The 21,014-nt window shown below is 43.6% G+C and overlaps 1 protein-coding gene across 7 annotated transcripts in view; it reads left to right on the top strand.

The window, feature by feature from the left end:
- The window catches only part of VEPH1 (ventricular zone expressed PH domain containing 1), a 104,785-nt gene extending 84,792 nt beyond the window's left edge, over positions 1-19,993 (top strand). For 4 of the 7 annotated variants that reach the window (XM_030496573.1, XM_030496572.1, XM_030496574.1 and 1 more), the window contains 3 exons: positions 2,921-3,038; positions 13,547-13,683; positions 18,621-19,993. In XM_030496573.1, coding sequence (XP_030352433.1) covers positions 2,921-3,038; positions 13,547-13,683; positions 18,621-18,857 — 492 coding nt within the window. In that variant the 3' untranslated portion in view covers positions 18,858-19,993. Of the gene's footprint in view, positions 1-730; positions 2,026-2,920; positions 3,039-13,546; positions 13,684-14,461; positions 15,610-18,620 lie in introns of those variants that run through there. The other 3 variants (XR_003992961.1, XR_003992960.1, XM_030496576.1) reach the window with 3 other exon arrangements.
- The last annotated feature ends 1,021 nt before the right edge of the window (positions 19,994-21,014 follow it).

The following is a 21,014-nucleotide window of genomic DNA, read 5'->3' as shown; positions in this document are numbered from 1 at the left end:
CAGCGTGTTCATGCCACAAAAAATATTTATACAACGTGGCTTAAGATGTGCCAGAAGTAAAGCATTTCCAGATGTACATCCTTACAGATTTCCGTTCAGTTGCTTCATAGTTCTTTATCGAAGTATACGCAGGCCATGTTACAAAAACTAAGCCATTTTTGAGCTTGTTTCTGAATTCTTTGTGTTGACTCATGCTGTGTTAGAAGAGTGAGATGCTGGCTACTTTATGAGCCCCATGCGATGCCTCTAAGAGAGTCTTTTGTTGAGCAGCCTTGCAAGAGAATAATTAACATTTTCAAACCATTGTTAGTTCTGTTCCTTCCCTTCCTTCGTTTGCTATCTATTTATGCAGCACAAAGAAGTGCCATATTTTCACAGTGGAGTCACTGAAGTTTTCAAGACGATGGAGCATGGTGATGACATAAATCTTTTCTCTCCAATTAGGCTTTTTTCCCCCTGTGCTTCCCCTCCTTGAAATAAGTGGCTTGTTGACAATTATTTCAAGTGTACTTGAGTACAGAGTGGAAAAGAAAGATTGCTGCACTGATATTTCAGTGCTATTTTGCTTTTAGTCTAGAGTTGGCTCATTGCAGCTGCTAAAAGGTTTTTTCACAGGATGGAGAAGCTCCTAGACTTTCTGTTCCATGTCATCCATGTGTCCTTATAATGTCCTGCACTGACCCACTGAGAGCGGTACCATTGTTATTTTGCCCATCTTGAATCCTCCCAGATACAGGAGGAAGATTAGAGCGCGCTGGGGCAGGGTGCACTGCTGGCCATGCTCCGCTCTGCCATCGCCTTCTTCAAAGGAAATCTGCCCCTCCACTGGGAGCCTGAAGTAGGGAGGAGACCGTGGCGGGCTGGTGTGTTCTGTCCCTCCAGCCCAGGGAGGATCTACTGGGGATCCTACACCATGCACAAAGTATCTGAAGGGAGGCAGGGATCCACTACAGACTGAGCAGCTGGAGAAACGCGGAGAGAAGCTGCACAGCGCTCCTGCTGTACAACACAGCAGCCAGCTAAATTTCTTGAATATGTAGAATTCCTTTTTGGAGGAAAATAAGAACTTCAGCAATAAGAACACCCAGCAATGTATAAAGAGCAGTTATAGAGCAAAATAACCAAGTTTTATCTGTGACTGCCAGTACAAGCCAGTTTGAGTGTGCTGGGTCGGGGCAGCCCAGCAGCTGACTGCACGGAGGTATGGATGTAGCACTGACTCCAGCGAACATGCGCAGGAGGCATAAGGAATTGCACAGTTGAGTGTTACAAGGGAGCTCACCAAGGCAGCCAGGGAGAGCAGGGGACCTCTCTGCTGCAGCCTCGCCACTCATCTCCCACATGGCCACAGATTGAAGAGCTGGGTTGTGAGGCTGCTGCCCTGCGGCACCTTCTTGCAAACAAAGCCAACGTGTGTCCAAGACCTTCGTTGTGTGATCACTGTCTTCCCATGTGTTATGAAGCCCATTTCTCTGCATGTTGCTTCTGGAAAGGGAAGAAAACCTTTGTTGTTTGGAGCTTCTCCGATGACGTGAGCCATGCTTCCCATTCTGCCTTGCCATCCTTCTTTCAGACAGCCTAAAACACATTGGGAGATGGCTTCTGTCATGCCATCAGACGGTGGCATCTGAGAGCTCCCGTTAAGCTAAAACTGAACATTTGGCTCACCTGAGCTTGTTGTCTAGGGCAACGTCCAGAGGTCTGAAGTGGTCTTGGGTGTTTCGGTTCTTGTGAAAACAGCTGTTTCCTGGCCGTTTCCTGGGTAGAAAGAGGCTGGGAAGGACAGATGTCATGCCACCAGGGCTCCCTGAGCCAGCCTGCCTCCTGCTCCCTCTCCTTCACTACAGCTTGTCTGAAAAGACCCAAATCGGACAACTGCATCCTTTGCACAGCCTTGTTCAGTGCTATGAACTAATGGCCCTGGCAAGGGATGATATTTTCCCCATTGACTGTGTAAATCCATGTTTTCTTTGGGCTGCAGCATGCAGTGTGGCAGACCTGTGAAGACCCCACACAAATAAATAGGTATGTTTTTGAGTGGTTCTGGCCATTCCCTTCATGTTTGAAATAACTTGGTTGCTGTTATTTAACACCAACATTTGTTTAAGTGTGAGATCACAATCTGTTTTGAAATTAAATAATGGAATTTAGAATACACTGAATTATACAGTGTTATTAATTGCCTCAAAAGGAGTATCCTTCAGCTTTTCCCATGCTTGAAGCTGCAAGTATACTTTCTGTAAGATTCTTTTATCAGACATTTGGTTTACTTGGCAGATGCATAATCCTTTCCTGGCAGAATAATGTCACATTTTCCTGGGTGTGTTTCGTGTGAGTTAAGTCAGTCCTGTTGTTGCTGTGTTTTTGGAAATGTTCATTTTAACATTTATATTAAACATTTGTACTAGTGCATCTCACAGTGGGCAGTGTTCAGAGCCCCTATTCTTTCTGTAAAAAAAAAGTGATCCCCAGCCACTAACTCCCGCTCTGATGCGGGGTCCAGTTGGACAGGAGGAAGACCCCAGCACTACAGCGTGTTAGCAGAGACCACTACTTTCTGGATCATTGAAAAAATCCTGAGAGGGATGGAGGTAATAAAGGTGGTGGTGGTGGGAAACATGCTGGGCAGGACTGCTGAGAGCCCTGCTTGCACCACTGTTAAATTGACACAACAAATCCCAGACCAGCCCTCTGCCTCCTGCAGGCTAACATGTAATTTATATATTAGCTACTACTGATGATAGAGATACGTCCTGCTTAGCACATTTGCCCCAGCAGGTTGTTTGTCCGTAAGAGACATATGGGAAATGATGCTAGTTGGCATCAGCCGTGCATCCCTCTGTGATTTTGGGTTACGAGCTGTTAACTGTGCAGTGCTTCACCTCAGGAGTGAGTTTGGTTTTTCTCATTACTGGCCTAGGACCTGGACCACATGCAGATGCACCTGGCAGAAGTGAGGTTCTTTGATTTATTTGGCTACAGCGAGGAAGCAGGAACTTGGCAGTGTTTCATGTGCAATAACCCTGAAAAGGCAACAGGTAAGTCATCTGCCTTCGTGCCTGGTGGGCTGTGCATGGTGATGGAGTTGTGGTGGGTGGAGGATGGAGTGAAGCTCAGTTAATGCTGTGTCTCTGGTGATGGTGGCAGAGACTGGGGAAAAGGGAAAGCAAACTGTCCAGCTTAGCACAGGCAGTGTCTATTTTAACTGGAATTCTCCATTAAACTCTGGTCTTAGCTTTACTGATGCTAAGCACAAACTTCATTTGGTGTGTACTTAGAGGGATAAAATCCAAAATTAATGTAAACTCATAAATCTGTGTAACTACTAACTTGTGGGGCATGTGAGGGACCTGCACCCATCTTTCAGTGTCCAGGCAAGGGAGCTGCATCTGCTGGACCAGGTCCTCTGCAGACTGCACAGGTGCCACATATCAGGGGACATTGGCATAGACACGACACCTGATTCATGTCATCTTTGTTCTCAGAATTATTTGCTTTAATATAATTGAATCCATAGTACACATCCTCTTAGGAACAAGGCAGCGCTTGGCAACAGTCATATTACTTCAGTTACATGAAAAAACAGGCTGAGTGGAAACACACTTTTTCCCAGGTAAAAGATCCTGGTGACTTTTTTTTTCTCTTTTTTTTTTTTTTTTTTTTTTTTTACCCATATGTTTTAGATCAGTGCACTGAAATTCAGGGGAATGGCTTTTTTCTTAGATGTTTTTTGCCACTCTGTAAAAGTCTGCACAATTCTGGCCAAGAATTTTGAATATTTTGGCCAAGCCTTTGAATAATTGGCTGTTTCAGCTATTTATTTTAACAGCTAGCATCTCTTTATATTTCATCAACCCTGAATTTAGTAAGTCTTGCAAGGGTGGCACAGCTTCTGCTGTAGGCCTGCAGGCACAGGCTGCCTGTGCTAATGTCATGGAACCATCTTCCTTCTTCCACAACTCTCATAGGACTCAATGACCATAAAAGATATCATGCTTTGAGCTGAAATTTCATCTCAGTACCATGCTCTTACTGTGGTTTGTCCATCACATCAGTGACAGACATATGTCAAGCTACGTGGTTAATGAGTACCTTGCTTAAAATTTCAAAGCTTGATAAAATAGCTTTGTCCTGAGTTTTCAAAGATATTTAACTAGTCCAAAAAGGGGAGTGTTTGTAGCAAGCTATTGATTATGCTGATAGGGCAGCTGTAGTAGAGACAACAGACCAGATGAAGGTCGAAAAGGCAGTCCTTGGGGTGACATGGGGCACCATTCCTTGTTGATGCCATGGGTTTTGCTAATGACACTAGTCTGGAGACATCAAAGGACAGGTGACACCTTGCTTCCCTGCTGCTCTCGTGCCAAAGTACCACGTCCTCCAAGGAGAGGTCTAAGAAGGGCTGGAAGCAGGATGCAGTGCAGGGAGGTCTGTGTGACATAGCACTGTGGCTCTGCTGCCAGGAGCACGAAGTTGGGTCTGGGATCCAGACCTCGCCAGTACTACCAATATACAAATGGTACCTTCAAAAAATGGGTCTGAACTCAAGGCAAACAGCAATAAAAGACTGTGACAGCAGACAGCAGTTCCCGCTGAGCTCTTCAGTATTCTTTGGTAAGTACAAGAAGAGCTTACGAAAGCATGACTGTCTCTGTATCACTGACAAGGGGCTCTTGAGTCTGTTTGCAGAGCACTTGAGCTGATGTCTTGAGTAGGGTAAACTGTATATTCTGCCTGATACCAGTGGTCCTCAGGAAGTGGGAGGGTAACGCCTGCAGTGGAAAGCCTGCAACAGGGGTTTGGCATGTCCCATCTCTCACCTATTCGTTGTTTCAGGCTGGTGAAAAATCATGTTGCACTGTTGTAGGTTGTAGATTTTGTATCACAATATTCCACAGGGATAAGGGAGAAGGTCACATCTCTTCTAAGGGTTCACCATTTCCCTTAGCTGCTGTGAAAAGGCTGCAATGAAATGCATGTGCTGTTCCCTCTTCCTTGGGTGTGTAAATACAGTTCTCTGTTTACACACTGATTGGAACAGGAGAGACTAATATGTTCAAAGTTTTGCCCTCTAATCTGAGCAGTTCCCAAATGGCAGTGCAGCAGTGCTGTCTTTCGCAGGAAGTGCCAAAACCCACTCTGCATGGAGATGTAGGAATGTGGGAGCACTTGGCCAGCTGGGCAAGAGGGGGCTGCCCTCATCAAGCTTGACAGCATGTCAAGGTACAAATTAGACTTTCATTCCCCTAAGCTGGTACTTATATAGGCCCTTGTAAATTATAGTGCCTCTTCTGGAAGTGGGAAAACAAATAATTTTCTTTACATTTACCTTTTTTCTACCTTGTATCTGTATGATATCAACTAAAGCCCAAAGGAAAAAAATGCAAATACACCACTAAGGTTGTAAGCGAAATGATGAATTCTCAGCAGATACAATAACTTGAGACTTTGCTTTCTTTTTCTTGAGTACCACAAGTACTCAAGAGCATGGAGGATGCCTGGACATTTGGAAGGAGGTTTTCCCTCCTCAAGCACTGAGGCACAGAGGGTGGTGCCTGGAGTTTGCAGGCCTATCACTGCCCACAGGTCTGCCTGCCTCTCCCCCATTTGGAAGGGTGCCCAACCTGTCCTCCCTGCCCAGCCTCCAGCTGTCTCTGCTGCCATAGCCCACAAGAGGTAGAAGACGTTAATAGCCATCAACATCTCAAAATCATCATTTTCCCTTTGTTTTAGAGCCAGGGCTGAGAGTTCAGGCATGCCTCTGAGGATGGTCAGGAACATGAGGAACTAAGTACAGAATATTTTTGGACTGTAACTGTCCTTTGTATGAGCAATTACTTTCTTTGTCTCAGTTTAAAGAAAATTTTGTAAGAAAGGCACATTGTGAACACCTCGATTTGCTTCTCAGCCCTAAAAGCCTTTAGAAGACCAAGAAAATAAGAGTATTGAATGGGTCAAATGAAAGCTCAGATGTAGAAAAGGAACATGGAAGATTGTGCTTAATGGAATAAAAATCTGCAGGTGAATGACAAATTTGCCTTAGCATTGGTGATGTAGAGCTGCTGTGGCTGGGAAAAGCTGTACCAGAGCAGGAGACACTCCACAGTCTTTTTGGGTTTATAAGGTCTGATACAAGAAAGAGGATTCGGAGGGCTCCTTGAATTGATAAGAAACATAAAGGCTGTAAAACATCTTTTATTTTCATTCCACAGTGGGACAGACCCTTTGAAATCTCAAGTACTTTCGAAAGACAAGAAAGCAATTTCTTCCTCTCAACAATGCTGTTTAGCAACCAAATTCTTCTTAAAGAAGGAATTCAGAGGCAAATTCTTTTTCTATTATTGTCTTCTGGTTTTTGTTAATGTTGGGGTTTGTTGCATTTTTTGGATGCCGTGTTGCAAGATGCCATTTATCCTCCAGATTTAGGAAAGCATTATGCCTTAAAGCCTCAATCTTGCCTTAGGATGCCAGATCAATGATGGGTTTTTTTCGGATGTAGCTAGGAGGATTTTTGGAGCTAAGCTACACTTGGAGGCTGAGTTTGTGAGGAAAGAGGCAGTTATGCTTAAGCAATGTGACGGGTATACCTAAAGTAGCAATTAACAGAGAGAAAGTTTGAACATTTCTCATGCATTCTTCTGATTGCAAAGCACTTCTTATACAACCACAGTTTTCCAGAAGTGCTGTTAAGTCATCTCAAATTGTTTTTTCCTGCCATGCAGGAAGAGCATTCCCACAAATGCTACTCATGTGCTCAAATACACGTATCTGCCCTGACTGTGCAGCTGTTCTCAGAGCTAGGAAAACCAAGTTACACTATTATTTATTTTTTTTTTAATGACGACCATTCAAGGCATTTGAAATTTTGGTAAATGCAGTGTGAGCCTCCTGTTAGGAAAAGCTGGCATTTAAGAACCTCATTTCAACATAACCTCCTGTATTGACAGTTGGCTTCACAAGCTCTTGCACAAAAAAATTCAGTAAAACCTCTTGATAACTGGAGAGGGAATTGCAGTACATTCCTATTCTGGAAGCTTACAATGAAATTGCAGTAATCCCTGTGGGCTGCAGAAGAGACATTGTGCCCATGGGCAATGATTCGGGTAAAACTGAGGAGTTTTTATGAATTCCTCTTTAAAAAAGCAATTCACTCAGAATAGCCTACACCATATTAACTTCTGAATACATTTATCTTTTGCTAGCAGTGGCGATTATCTAGTGAACTGAAATATCCCAGCTATAATGCTTGTTTGAAAATTATAAAAAGTGGCATTCAGTAATGTGTTCTTTCCAGGTTTTCAGCAAAACCAAATGTGATGATTAATGAGAGAATGAATCCATATTCCCTTAGGTTAATTGAATTTGTCTGCTTGCCACCCACACATTCCATTCTTTTAAGTTAATAGGAGTTTATTATCATTGAGATCATTCATGATTGGACTGAATTTTTGTGGATGATTTTTTTTTTCATCAAATGCAAGATTTAATGCTTTGTTTTTATCTGTCTTGAGTTCATCTTAGAATAGTTTGGAGGGGTTTTTACTTTTTATTCATTACCCAAACTAAAAGTCTGATGCATTGTAGTTCTGCAAAGAAAGCAAGATACAACTAACAGAAAATCATTCCAAAGGACACTTACATTCAGCGTTAAATTGATTTTGGATTAGTGTCTCTATATTGAGACTGTGTAAGAAGCAATGAATATTTTTCATTTATATTTCAATGGAAATAATTTTTCATTTTGAGTTTGGGTAATATTTTTAGCTTTATTCTGTGTTCTGCAGAAAAAAAAAGTAAAGACAAATATATAGTAAATATAACATTTTGAATCCTTTAACTCCTTTTTTCGAGTTCAAGATCTCATCATACATGGCAGCATACCACCACACAGAGTAATTTTAAACCCAGAGATGTCATGATCACCTTGTTTGACCTTCTAAAACACAATAGTCAAAGAATCTAGTCCAATAATGCTTATATCAAATAAATCTTTTCCCTTTGATCTATATTACTTCTGCATATTTTTATGAAGATGTCTAAACCTGATCTTTAAAAGTCAAATGAAGGAGAATCCATGACATGCCTAAGTTGTTGCTCAGGCAATTTAACAGCACTGTTAAAATGTGGGTGTATTTCTAGTCTTTCTCTAAATACTACATCACACATTATGCCCTCTCCTGCTACGCAGAAGATGTCTATTTGTAGGCTTTATCGTGTCATATCTTGATCTTTGCTTGGGCAAATTAAGGAGAATATACTTCATTAGTTTGCTGTGATATGCATAATCATATGAAACATCAGGTTTAAATCATTCTTGCATCATTATTCTGAAGTCTTTTGTTTTTTCCTTATGCAAGGTGAAGAAATCAAAACAAGACATAATTTTCCAATAATTAATATGTGTATAGGGGATGTTCACACTCCAATTGGCAGTTGATCGCATTTTTAAAAAAATCTTCTATCCGTATTAGAAGTGCAGATGCTTCTTTCAAATAACCCTCCTCTGCCATGTAAAGAAGTAGGGGTCACCAGCTACTGAATTTGGTTTTGGGAAGAGTACAGACAGAAGAGTAAAGCTCTGCATTTACGAGGCAATACAGATTTACTCATTATGTCCTTTGCTAAAAGACCTCCATGCACTTACTTCTACTCTGCACATACCAGGTATTGAATGGCTACAGTGATGACTGAGTAAAACCCCAGTAAGGATGGGGACAGGCTCCACCAAGATGTTTAGGAGCTGATGTTTTTACCCTGTTAGGAGAGGCTGAGGGGCAAGGGCTGGTGCAAGTAGAGCTGGAGGAGACTTCATGGTAGTCTGTCCATAGCTCCAAGACGGTCACCAAGAAGACAGAGCAGGGCTCTTTTCAGTGGTGTGTGGTGGGAGGACAAGAGACAAAAGGCATAAATTGGAACAGGAGAGGTTCAGGCTGCCTACAAGGGAAAACTTTCCCACCATGAATATGATTAAGCATTGGAACAGCTTGCCTAGAAATGTTGTTGAGATTTTCAAGTCCCAGATGAGTAAATCCATGAGCAACCTAGTCTGACCCCATAGGTGACCTTGCTTTGAGCAGGAGGCTGGATGAGAGACCCCTTGAGCTCTCCTCCAGTTGAATTATTCTGTGATTCTGTGAAGTTAACCGCAATGAAAATAAGCAAAAGGACTTAGAAAAATATTGGAAAAGAGCTTCATTCTTATCTTTCATGAATCTTTTCCTTCTAATTAGACCCTCAGACATACTGGCATCAGATTCATTATGATGACTTTGGAAGCTGACATCAGAATTCCCCATGGGCTTCTTTGTGGATGTACACAAGAAGTGATCTGTTAGCATTGCTGCCAGCCACCGGGTGCTTAAAGAGAGATCAGCATTTCTTTAGGTAAACCCTGTTTTTGAAAGATACTGGCCATAAAAATCCACTTTAGGCCAAAATGACACATTCACTTCCTTTCTCATGTTATATTCCTGACCACCAACCACCTCAATACCTTTTGGTCCCTGAACTTTTTGTGCTTTACACCTTCTTATTTTGAGCTAAAGCATGTTCCTACTGCACTGGAATTGGTATCAAAGCCATTCCCATGGGACAAGGAGCCAGGTAGATGCACTAGACCCAACCACTGAGCAATTGCCCTTTCATATCAAGTCCTTTTGCTCTATGTAGATGTTTATGCAATTGTCATCATGCTCTGAAAGTTACTCTGCGTATTATTCTTTATAGCTGCCATGTAGGAGTAAAAAACCTTTTCCTGTCCTATCTATCTTTGTCATTTTTATTAAAGTGAAGTTCTCTCCCCTTTCTTTCATGCACACTCCAGGAAAGCTTGCTACTAGGTGCTGCTGGTTTGAGATTCTCAGATTCACAGCTTTTTGATCTCTTGTCTCTTATTGGGTGGACTTTGTCATAGCAGTTCTGACACTTCATCCTGGGAGCTGATACACAGCCATGCCCTGTCATTATCACCCACATGCTACTGAGATGGTAATTTCCTGATGCCAAACTGCATATTCTCATGGTGACAAAACATCCTTCACCAAGAGAGTGCACATGTGAATGGCAAATGATGGGAATGGCAGGGATATTACCCTGTACCTCATGAAGTTATAAATTTGATGAGGCATTTGCACAATAAGCAAAGTATAAGCTCAGATGCTGTTTAAAACTAATTATAAAAAATTAAAACTTTTTATCTCACAAAATATAATGCTGATTGCATAAATGGGGAACAAAGTCACCAGAATATGAAGAGGCTGCTATGAGAGCATGAGGACTTGTGCTCAGACATGCTACACAGTTGCTGGTCCCATGGGTCTGTCCTTTTGCTCCACTCCCAAAGAGGAATGACTCTTAGGATGACCATTATGGGTATCCCAGCAAATCCCAGCTGCAGAAATGCCAGATAATACCTGATAGAGCCTTAGAGAGCTGTTTAACAAGAAAAAAACAGCTCTTCTGTTCCAAGGACATGTTTCCCTCACAAAGCTGCTGTTAACAGAATTGCAAAGCTAGTGTAAAGCGGCACACTGTAAAACGCGGCACCTTCCTGCTAGAGTATGTTGTGAAATGGGTGCAGCCCCAGACTCACTTCCCTGTAAATCTGTGACATTTTGCAGTGACAAAAATTACACAGGGAGAAGGCAAGCCTGTTTACTTTGTCCTGTGCCAGCTTCGACAGTGTATTGTGTCGGTGCTGGCATGAAAATGTACAGAAAAGAACTGCTGCATCAAGCTAGCAATGAAGCAGGCTACAAGGAGCAGAGCGTCTCCGGTTATTATCATGGAAATCACAGCTGCAGTTCCATATCGAAGCTGAAACTTGGCCACCACCCTTTTCATTCATTCCATCTCCTTCCAAAAGCTGTCTAGAGAGACAGAAATATTTATAGTCTTTCATGAGGAAATTGCAATAGTACACACTGAAGACCCCCGAAGCCTGCCTCTCTGCCAATATAAACAGTGCTGGGGAAAAAAACACATTCTTTATCTAAATCTGATGCACTGTATTTACATTGTTTCTTTTTCCTCTACCAGACAGGAGGTTGTGAATAGAGGTATGTGCCCCAAAAGCTATAAAGCCTTTGAAACCCCAGATGCTACCTTTGATGGCTGTGCTGGGCCACCCTGCTCACCTCATGTCCTCAGCATCACACCAGTCTACTGTGTTCAGGGCTCTGAAAGGCTCATGCACAGGCAATAGCGAACACTTTCAAGAATTAGTGTTACTGGGTAAACGTTTGTGCTAAGGTACTGCCAGCCATAGGATAACTGACCATCTGACAGGTGCTGGGAAGGGCTCGAAGTCAAATAACACGTCAAGAAACATCTGTTCTTAGAGCGCTTATGCCTTGGACTGCTCTTCAGTTTATCTGATCCATCCACAGAATCATAGAATGGTTAGGGTTGGAAAGGACCTTAAGATCATCTAGTTCTAACCCCCCCTGCATGGGCAGAGATGCCTCACACTAGACCTCACACAAGACACCATGTGTCTTGTCTATCTGTGTAAAAAATAGAAGAGAAGGGAAAAAAGAAACCCAGCCATGATATTAGAGGACTTTTAAATTGTTTGCTCCTTATGTGAAGGGTGGTGGCTTGAGGCTGCTCTGCAGATGTGGTTTATAGCCCATGGTGAGCCCCTTGATTGCTGGACTTTTCTTGTGCTGCAATATTCCTTTTTGCATGCCAAATGTGGGAACGCTCTTCCAACTCCTAGAACCTCACATGCTTCAAGCTGAGGTGCCAGTGAATACTGATGGCAGGTGAGCACTGTGGTCACAGGGCTGGAGGTAGAGATGGCCACAACCTCACAAATAAGCTGTAAATGAAAGTGTGAGGCTTCCCAATATGCATGCAGTACTTTGAATTCTGAAAGTAACTTTAAACACAGCAATAATTTTATAATATGATAAAAAGAAGGGTTTATTTCCCTTTCCTAGAGACTTTATCTGGTTTTTATTTTTAAGGGAATTGGTTGAAGGAAAATCTATAGTGACAAACATAAGATTTTTTCCTAAGGCAAATTGAAGCCACTTTTCAGACCACTATAGAAGATAAATGGATTGGGAAGTGGCTGAGCTGAAGGTAAAGTAGCTGGATGTGCCTGTATTTCTGCTTCTATGCCAATTATAGTCATTACAGTATTGAACTGTACTGTACACTTGCAAGTATTGAACATTGATACTGTACACTAAGTAATTTTCATTGCATTTTAGATTATTCTTGGGCAATGCACTGCAGCACAGGTCACTGGGGGACAGAAGCTTTTGTGTCTCTCCCTCTCCTCCTTCCTCCCCTTTGACTTGGGCAGTTACCCATCCCAGATTTAAAATAGGCTGTGTAAGGACTGCCACATGTGTGGCAGGAATGCTGGTTTAGCTCTTATTACCCAGGGTACAGGCCAGGCAGTGTTACTGGCCAATGATACGGTAGTGGTTTGTACGTAAATTTTGCCCCAGATGGTAAAAACATCGATGTCCTCAATGGGGAACATGATGAAAAGACCTTGACTGGTCCTGCGGGAGCAGGATGGATACCTGGGGCTGAGCTGTGAGTCGCTCTGGCGTTTGCCATACAGATGTGAAAATATATTGTGTTATTTTAGAAATGTGAAAGTGATGATAGAAAATGTCGCATTACCAACCAGTCAGTGCTGTGAGATCTACAGGATGTAAGTAACTCTGAGTTTGCTGTAAGGATTATTTTTACAAAATGGATCGCTAATGTTAAATGACTTTTGAAATATCCCTGAAGAGAGAACTAGAAAAAATAATGAACACGTAACAGCGAGTAACCTCTACAGAATGTAGAGCTAGGTTATTGCTTGAACACTGGATGAGGAAAAGCTGATAACAAACATATCCTTTTCCTAAGGGAAGAAGGGGTCTTGTCTTGGGAGGGTGAGGATGGGAAGCATCATATCTGGGAGACAAAGCCCTTGGACTCACCAACCCCTTTCTCAGCAAAAAGTCACATATCTGGGCTGGAACTACCTACAAGAGGTTGGCAATTGCTCCAGTGGGATGGCGCCTGGTCTCTCAGCAGGATGTGGACATCCTGCTTCTGTCTTCTAATTCCTTCTCCATAGGGCTGCTGCTCCAATGAAGCAAGCTGTTGCATGTAATGGAGAGTGATATCCTCAAAACATTCCTATCCAAAATACTGTAAGAATATTGTACTGAACTCTGTAGTGGGGATTAAAGCATCAGAGACAATTCCATGAAATTATAACTTCTTGCAGGGCTGAGGAAGAACGGGGAGGTGTAATGGTGGGGTTAAGTACATGATGGCTAAGGGAATAGAAAAAGTGGTGGACAGAGGAGTCCGAGCTGTCAGCTTCATCTGCTAGCCTCCCAGGCAAAACATGACTAAGGGCTGAAATGTCTTTCTGAAGTGATAGCTGAATGCTTGAGGTTGGGAGGAATGTGGTCTTGGAGCTGCAAAACTGCAAAAAACCTTTTCTGCATCACAGGAAAAGTCTGGCTTCTGGCTGAGGGAAAGGGAGGACAGAAATAACCCCCTCATTGTGTGTTCACCTCCCCAGTTGTAAATCAGGATGGCCAACCTCTGATGGAAGGCAAGCTTAAAGAGAAGCAAGTCCGGTGGAAGTTTATCAAAAGGTGGAAAACTCGCTACTTCACCCTGGCTGGCAACCAGCTGCTTTTTCGGAAAGGAAAATCTGTAAGTCAGAAAATCACCAATTTTATTTCTCTCTTTCCCTCCTCCCCAACACCATTTCCCAGCGGTTTTTACCACACATCTTTGCGTGTGGTCTCTGTATGCCGCATGGCCGACTTCAGCCAAGGGGTTGCTCACCATCTTTAGCTACATTTTTCTCTTTGGATCAAGAGCATATAATTTTTGCAAGTGCTCAGTCTTAAACTGGCTCTGCTCTTGTTGAGCCAACAAATGCCCATGGCTCAACATTGTGACACTGTAATTTATACCCTACTAACTGGTGACCTGTGCCTGAGCATCATCCCTCTGCCTCGAGGCATCCCAGGGTCACCTCACAGATATTGCAAAAGCTTCTGTTCCTGAAGGAATTACGGTGGGTTCAAAAATTGTTTCCACTTTCAACCAGCGATTCTTTATTTCCTTGTATAAACACAAATCCAATAAATTCTGCTCAGGTAAATGTATTTTTTCCACTTGCAAAGTGCATGGCATGGGATAGCAAGGTATGTAGCAGCCATAGCCAACATGCTCAAAAGTGAGCTGTCATTTTTGGGTGTCCAATTTTCATGGGACCAGCAGCGTTCAGGGGCAAGAAAGTCAGGCCCTTCTGCACACCTCAGGGCAGCCTCCATAATCAAGCCACGGTTCACCTTTTTTGAAAGTCTTGCCCGCTTTTGTACATTAGTAACTGCTCTTGAAATGATGGCATTATAATTGGCGTTATTTGTGCAGGAAATGTGTGTGTAAAGCAAGGTGCTACTGAAATGTTTTTCTCCCAAAGGAATGGAGGTTTTTTGCTTTCACTTCTACCCTCATCTAAATTCAGAGAAATTCTGCTGAAATGCCTGTGGAATTGTTTGAAATTCATACTGATTGGACTCAGAGACAAGTGTGTCCCAGGGCGTGGAAGAGCAGGTAGTTGAATCCAATACTCATTAGTCATTATTTCTCAATTATTAGAAAATAACTTTCTTCAGCTTTTCACAATGAAAATTATTATTAGCCTTTTCCCGACTCTCTAGTGACTTTTTCTGATGTTTTGGCTGAGATTCTGAAGACAGTTTAACCCGTACATGTACCCTAACTATAGCTCAGTACTGGCTGATGCTCACTTTTGAAAGAGGGTCAAAATAATTGTCATTATTTAGCAAGTTGATTGGCTTATAGAAATGTATTTAACAGAATGGCTTTAACTAGCTCACCAAACAAGCCAGGCATAAGGCACATCAGAATACCTTGATTACTCCTGGGATGCAATTGCCTCCTTAGATTTGTATTCTCAGTGCTCCCCCTGTTCATGCAGGGACATACAATGCGTCACAGGCAGGTGAAGCTGGCCGTTTAGATAGTTGAACAGCAGATTTTGCTCAACAGATTGACTTTCCCTTTTTAACTGGCAAACTCAAGGCTTCTTTGCTTCTTTTTAAAGTTGAACACAAATACCTGGACTGGTTCGTCAGTGTAGCAGGCTGGCATCCAGCCCCTCAGGGGCAGCAGCAGGGTTATTGTGTCTGAGTAATCAGTCTTTCAAGCTGGTGCATTATATCCTTTTGCTTCTATATTTTATATCCTGTTACTTTTACATTTTTTGCCTAAATTCGCAAGTCAAGTCCCGCTCTTAACCACTGCTTGGGTTACTGCCTGAAGCAATCCTAAGCCCACTGGTTTAGGTTGTACATGTGCCCTGAGCTGACTGTTGCAGACACCAAACACAAAATTTTGAGCTCTTTAATCAGGGCTGGAGGTATGAAACCTGGACTCAGTGGTTTGGACAATAAAAGTGTGATTTTCAGACCCCATGGGAGGTGTGCTCCTGTGCACCTCTGGCACCCAGCGGCAGGACCAGCCTCGCACCTTGCCAGCTGAGCGCGGGTGCCAATAGTATAGCAAGATGCAGCGCTCCAGGCTGTGGTCAGCTAAAGCAGCAGTAGACACTTCTGCCCAGCTGCATCTGGTGCCTGTTTTGGTCCTCAAAGCCAGATGGTGCTTGCCTGGCAGAGCGCGACAGCTCTGTCCCATCATCTCTGGCGCTGTGGAGCAGGGCTGGGTGCTGTGTGGGTGTTTGGACTTTACGCACTGCTCAGTTAGAAATACAAACCTAAGACAGAGGAGGTATTGTGAGGTGGCCAGCTGGCTGTGCCTGCTTATTCCTGGAGCCCCACCATGAACCTTCCCTTCCTCTGAGTAACCATGCGAACAATGTTAGCTCTGTGTAAGCAACTGTATGGCCAGTGGGTAAAGGGGAGGCAGGAGAAAACTAAAACATAAGAGGTCCGAGAATGAGCCAAATTCTAAACTCCTGGAAAATTGTGGTAAACTCCTTCCACAGAAATGTGCCTAGGGTACAGTCAACTTTCTCTAGCAACTTGAGGTCAAACACTGTATGGTAATGAATCATAGAATCATATGATGGTTAGGAAAGGAGTATATAATTTTTCCTAGATAGGCTTCTAACTGAAAGGGTTTGGTTCACAGGGTACAAAGTTTTGGTTATCAGGTCTATTGCTGCTTTGCATTTTCTGTGATAAAATTCTAATCATGTTTCTTGCAGGTTGGATTTCAGTGCAAAGCCAGCTTAGTTTGTTGATAAAGCCTTAACTGGTGTTTGTGGAAGCAGGGGAGGGTGGGTCACTGCTGTGGTCCCATGGTCATGCACAGGCAATCAGTAATGGCTCATTTGTTCCCATGTGAATTTGGAGATGAACTTCATTATTGATGGAAAGTTTTCTCAGAACTGAACATTTTAGTGGAAAATTATCCATCTAAAGGAACTTTTCAGGTCTGGAATAGGGTCCCTGATAAAAAAAAAGAATGAGACAGACAAATAAATGCCCCATCCCAGAACGTGCAGCAGCAGCGCCAGAGGACAGAGATATGCTGGGAAGATGATGGCTCTGCACTGTCAGTGCCACTCACAGCCCAGGGACCTCCCATATCCTGGAGGGGTCTTCATGCTCACCCAGTGCTGGCCCTGCTGAGGGATTTGTGCCAGCCTCTTTTGCTGGAGAGCTGCTCCAGTCAAGGGATGGACTTAAAAGCTGTTCTGAGTCAGAAACAAGGGGATTGCCTGAAAATTATGGCACTTCAGGAATGTGGGAGACCTTAACTACAAATAATACATATGTATGCAACCCAGAATTGTTCCAAAAGTTGGGAAACACATCCTGGGTATTCATTATGGATGTGGAAAAATAGCAGATTGGTGGTAATTCCCCCTGTATTTGGCACTGGTGAGGCCACACCCAGAATACTGTGTTCAGTTCTGGGCCCCTCACTGCAAGAAAGACATTGACCAGGTCCAGAAAAGGGCAACAAAGCTGGTGAGGGGCCTGGAGCACAAGTCTTATGAGGAACGGCTGAGGGAATGGGGATTGTTTAGTCTTGAGAAATCTCAGGGGGGACCTTTTCACTCTCTACAACTACCTGAAAGGAGGTTATAGTGAGGTGGGGGGTCAGTCTCTTCTCCCAAGTAACAAGTGAGAGGACAAGAGGTAACAGCCTCAAGCTGTGCCACGGGAGGTTTAGATTAGGAAAAATTTCTTCACAGGTTTCCCACTAAAGTGGTGGAATCAGCATCCCTGGAAGTGCTCAAAACCTGTGTAGATGAGGCCTTAGTGACATGGTTTAGTGGTGGACTTGGCAGTCCTGGGGTAATGGTTGGACTTGATGGTCTTAAACGTCTTTTCCAACCTAGTTGGTTCAGTGATTCTATGATTGTAATCGTAGTGGACCATCAAATCCTAGAGAGAAATCACAGCCATTGGGTTTGGCACTTCTTTTGGAAGGTCTTTTCAGATGAGCTTTTCCTTAGAGCAGTAAATTTTTGCTGGTTCATTTCCAGAAGGACTGAGACATTATTGCAGGAGAAGTCTCCCTGCCCAGCTCTGGTCCTGCATTTCAGACCTGACCTGCTGGGAGACCAGATGAAGCTGGGGCAGGCAGAGCAGCTCTGGAGACTGCAGTTCCCATACTGCAGCCTGTTCAGAGTCATGCTCAGCTCCTGAAAGATAATTAACCTCTAATTCTCACTTAGATCAGTCCAGATATTTCCAGTATGATAGGAGCAGAAAGCTTTTGGAAGATCTGCCTTACTCCTCTCAGTAAAAAGCATAGGAAGCTGAACAGGAAAAACAAATATGCTTGAGGAATCAGGGCCTTCAGCTTAAACTTCTCACCTGGAGACCTAATTTGTACATGTTTTTAGGAGCCCACAAATCTCTTCTCCTGCAGGAAACTTCCATGATTTTGTACAATTCTCTCTTATGCTCCCTGCATCATATTTCGTACAACAATGCTAAGATTTCCTAGACATACCTATTTTACATGTTTTCAAACAAAATAGCAAGGGAGCTGTCCTGTATTTTCCGTTCCCCACCAAGAAATGGCTCACATTCCCAGGTCAGATTCAAGGTATCCGTTCTGTTTTCAAAACCAATAAAATGAGTTGTTGCTTCCATTTTTGGGTGGAGACTCTGAGAAGGGGAACAACTTATTACTGCTTAAGAGAAGATAGCTTTCTTCAGTCCGCAAGAACTGGCTGATGTTTGTACCTAGGAAGCATTTGCTATTGGCACTTGTTGTGCCTCACACCAGTAGCAGCGGTCTCCGTTATTAAAAGCCAGAGAAAGGAAAATCTAAGCCCATGTTAACAGCTGAAGCAGGAACTAAAAAGTGCGAATGCTGAGGGGAACAGCTTATGGGCACTGGTGTGGACCTTTGGCTGTTGCGTGCAGTAGACCATGACAGCCCATGTGGGGGAGTGTGGCACTGCATGGGAACAGGGTTTCTAACTCCCCTAAGGCTCTTTTAGGAAGTCTCCATCAGTGCATTTGCCCCCACGAGCAACATTTACAAGCTCAGTTCTAGAGACATCAACTGTTTATTAAAATGATGGAAACTACCAAATGAACTCAGTTCTGTCTGTCTTCCCTGTGTTTCAGAAAGATGACCCCGATGACTGCCCCATTGAGCTCAGCAAGGTGCAGAGCGTTAAAGTGGTGGCAAAGAAGCGCAGGGACCGCAGCCTGCCCCGGGCCTTTGAGATCTTCACGGACAGCAAAACCTATGTTTTCAAGGCCAAAGACGAGAAGAATGCCGAGGAGTGGCTTCAGTGCCTCAACGTTGCTGTCGCACAGGCTAGAGAGAGGGAGAGCCGAGAGGCCACCACCTACCTGTAGAGCTGCTGGCATCTCCATGGCCATGCCAGCAAACCAAGGGTGTCTGGGACCACTCCGGTACTGAGCATCCCACTGCCATACCCCATACCCTGAACCTATTTTACCTCCAAAAGCCCCACTGGCTCCTGGACCATGGGAAACTGTGGGTAAGAGCATGTGCTAGCATGGCCCAGAAAGAGCTTTGTGCAGCGGGAGGTCTAACGCAACTAGGTGATGGAGTGCCACCATGCAGGAGTGCTCCCTGGCACCGGGACATTTGCTGGGGTCAAAGCAGCTTCCACTGCTTTGTGAAATGCAGCTTTTTTCTTCAGCCTAATGGCCTGCAAGCCAGGAAACGTAGTTAGAAACATGCGTGGGCCCCAACCCCTCAGCCTCTGCTTCTGAGGGGCACAAGGTCTCAGTGGCTGTAGATGCTGCTGAGAGCATTCAAGCGCGTAAGGACTTTCTGCTTTCCTCAGTCACTTTCTGTCTGTATGTAAACAGGTATTTTCCCTTCTTATTTAATCTCAGTGTACTTTATCCTTTTACTGTTTATATGAGTCTGTGCTGCTCCTTTCAGGTTTGAAATTGAGCAATTTGAAAGATTTAATACTGATGAAAAATAATTTAAAATATTTAACTGTTTTGATTTTCCCCCTTTTCCTGCTTTTCTCCCCTTCCTATGTGAATGTAATTTTTAAAATTTATTTTATTTTATTCTTTTTTTAATTGTCTTCTCCATTCTGTAACTTCTCAAATTTTCTCCAAAACCGGAAAATTCCCAGTTTGTTTGCTTTTCTGTGTCACTTTCAAATGATTCCAAAGTGGAGGAAGTTCTGTAGAAAAGACTGAAACTAAAAAAGGAAAAGAGGGGGAAATAATGAATGAGAAGTCTGCGAGTGATGAAGTGAACTCAGAAATCAGTCAAGGCTGAGCAGAAATAAAATTTGAATTTTTACAAATTCAAATGAAAATATTTTTTTTGCAAAAAGTTGCTGCCAAAAAGGTGGAGTAAAGAGAGGGGGAAAAAAAATCAGGAAAAAATGAGTGTAATGCTTTTTACTGTAATTGGTATCTTCCACTCAGTAGCAGAGGGAGCAGACGGCTTTTTCAAAGCTCCTTGCAGAGAACAGCAATATAATCTGCTTTCAGAAATATTCTCTTGTTGACTTCCGGTGGTGTTTGCTGGGTGAGTTTTGGTTTTGGCTTGTGGCCCGGAGGGCAGCAGAGGCGGGTGAGGGTGGCAGTGCTGCCTGGGCAGCCGTGGCAACAGGGATGTGCCAGGTGTCATCAAAAGGTCACTTGGGGTACAGGGAGCAAGAGGAATGATCTGGAAAATAAATTCAGATTAAAGTGTGTTGAGTAAAGCTAGTGCTGGTGCTGCTGAGTCCAGCCTGTTCCCCGTGGTCATTACAAGGTTTATGTCTCATAGCAGAGTTCGCCGTTGGGGTGCAGCTTGAATGACTGTGTACCTCTGAATTCACAGCCTGATTTTCCCACCATCCTAAATGTTGCCAGATCTCTTGATTTCCCTGGGCCTGCTGCTGGTGGGTGGCTCTGAGAATGGGGCTCCGGACAGCTCAGAAATGTTATTCTGCCTCTGTTGAACTTCTCTCGCTTTGGGAAAGTGGCTGGGGCAGGGCTGGCACCCAAGGCTGGATGCTCAGCTGCCTCCAGGAGCCCAGGCAACGGCAGGCAGTCTCCCTTGCCTTACCCTGCCCATGGGCAGGGGCTGCAGGAAGTGTGGAGGGAGCGGGATCTGAATGATTTAACTTGATGGTTTGGTGCCTGCTTCCTTGATGTGGTCGTTCAGTGGGGTTTATAGTCTGAAACTTGGCGTCTTGTAGCTTGCCATATAAATATTTATATCTTTGGAGTTTAATAACTTGCAAGCACTGACTGTTGCTCGTGTTTATCTCTCTGGCTGCCAGAGCTCTGTAATTTGGTACATTACAGGTAAGATGCTAATATTTGGTAACAAGCATTAACTTGAATTAGAATGAGAAAAAAAGTAGTTTATGGTACCATAGGAGTGTCTGAGTTCTGCTGCCAGGTCAGAGCTAAGGGCTGCCCAGTCCCTTGCAGCAGCCAGAGCTCGCGGCTCCAGAGAGGTATTTCTCTACCTGATCCATCAAAGCACCATCAAACCTTTTGGACAGAAACACCATGGACCTTGGA

Source organism: Strigops habroptila, chromosome 8 (assembly GCF_004027225.2).
Source record: "Strigops habroptila isolate Jane chromosome 8, bStrHab1.2.pri, whole genome shotgun sequence".
NCBI lineage: Eukaryota > Metazoa > Chordata > Aves > Psittaciformes > Psittacidae > Strigops > Strigops habroptila.
This window is presented reverse-complemented; position numbering and strand designations above follow the sequence as displayed.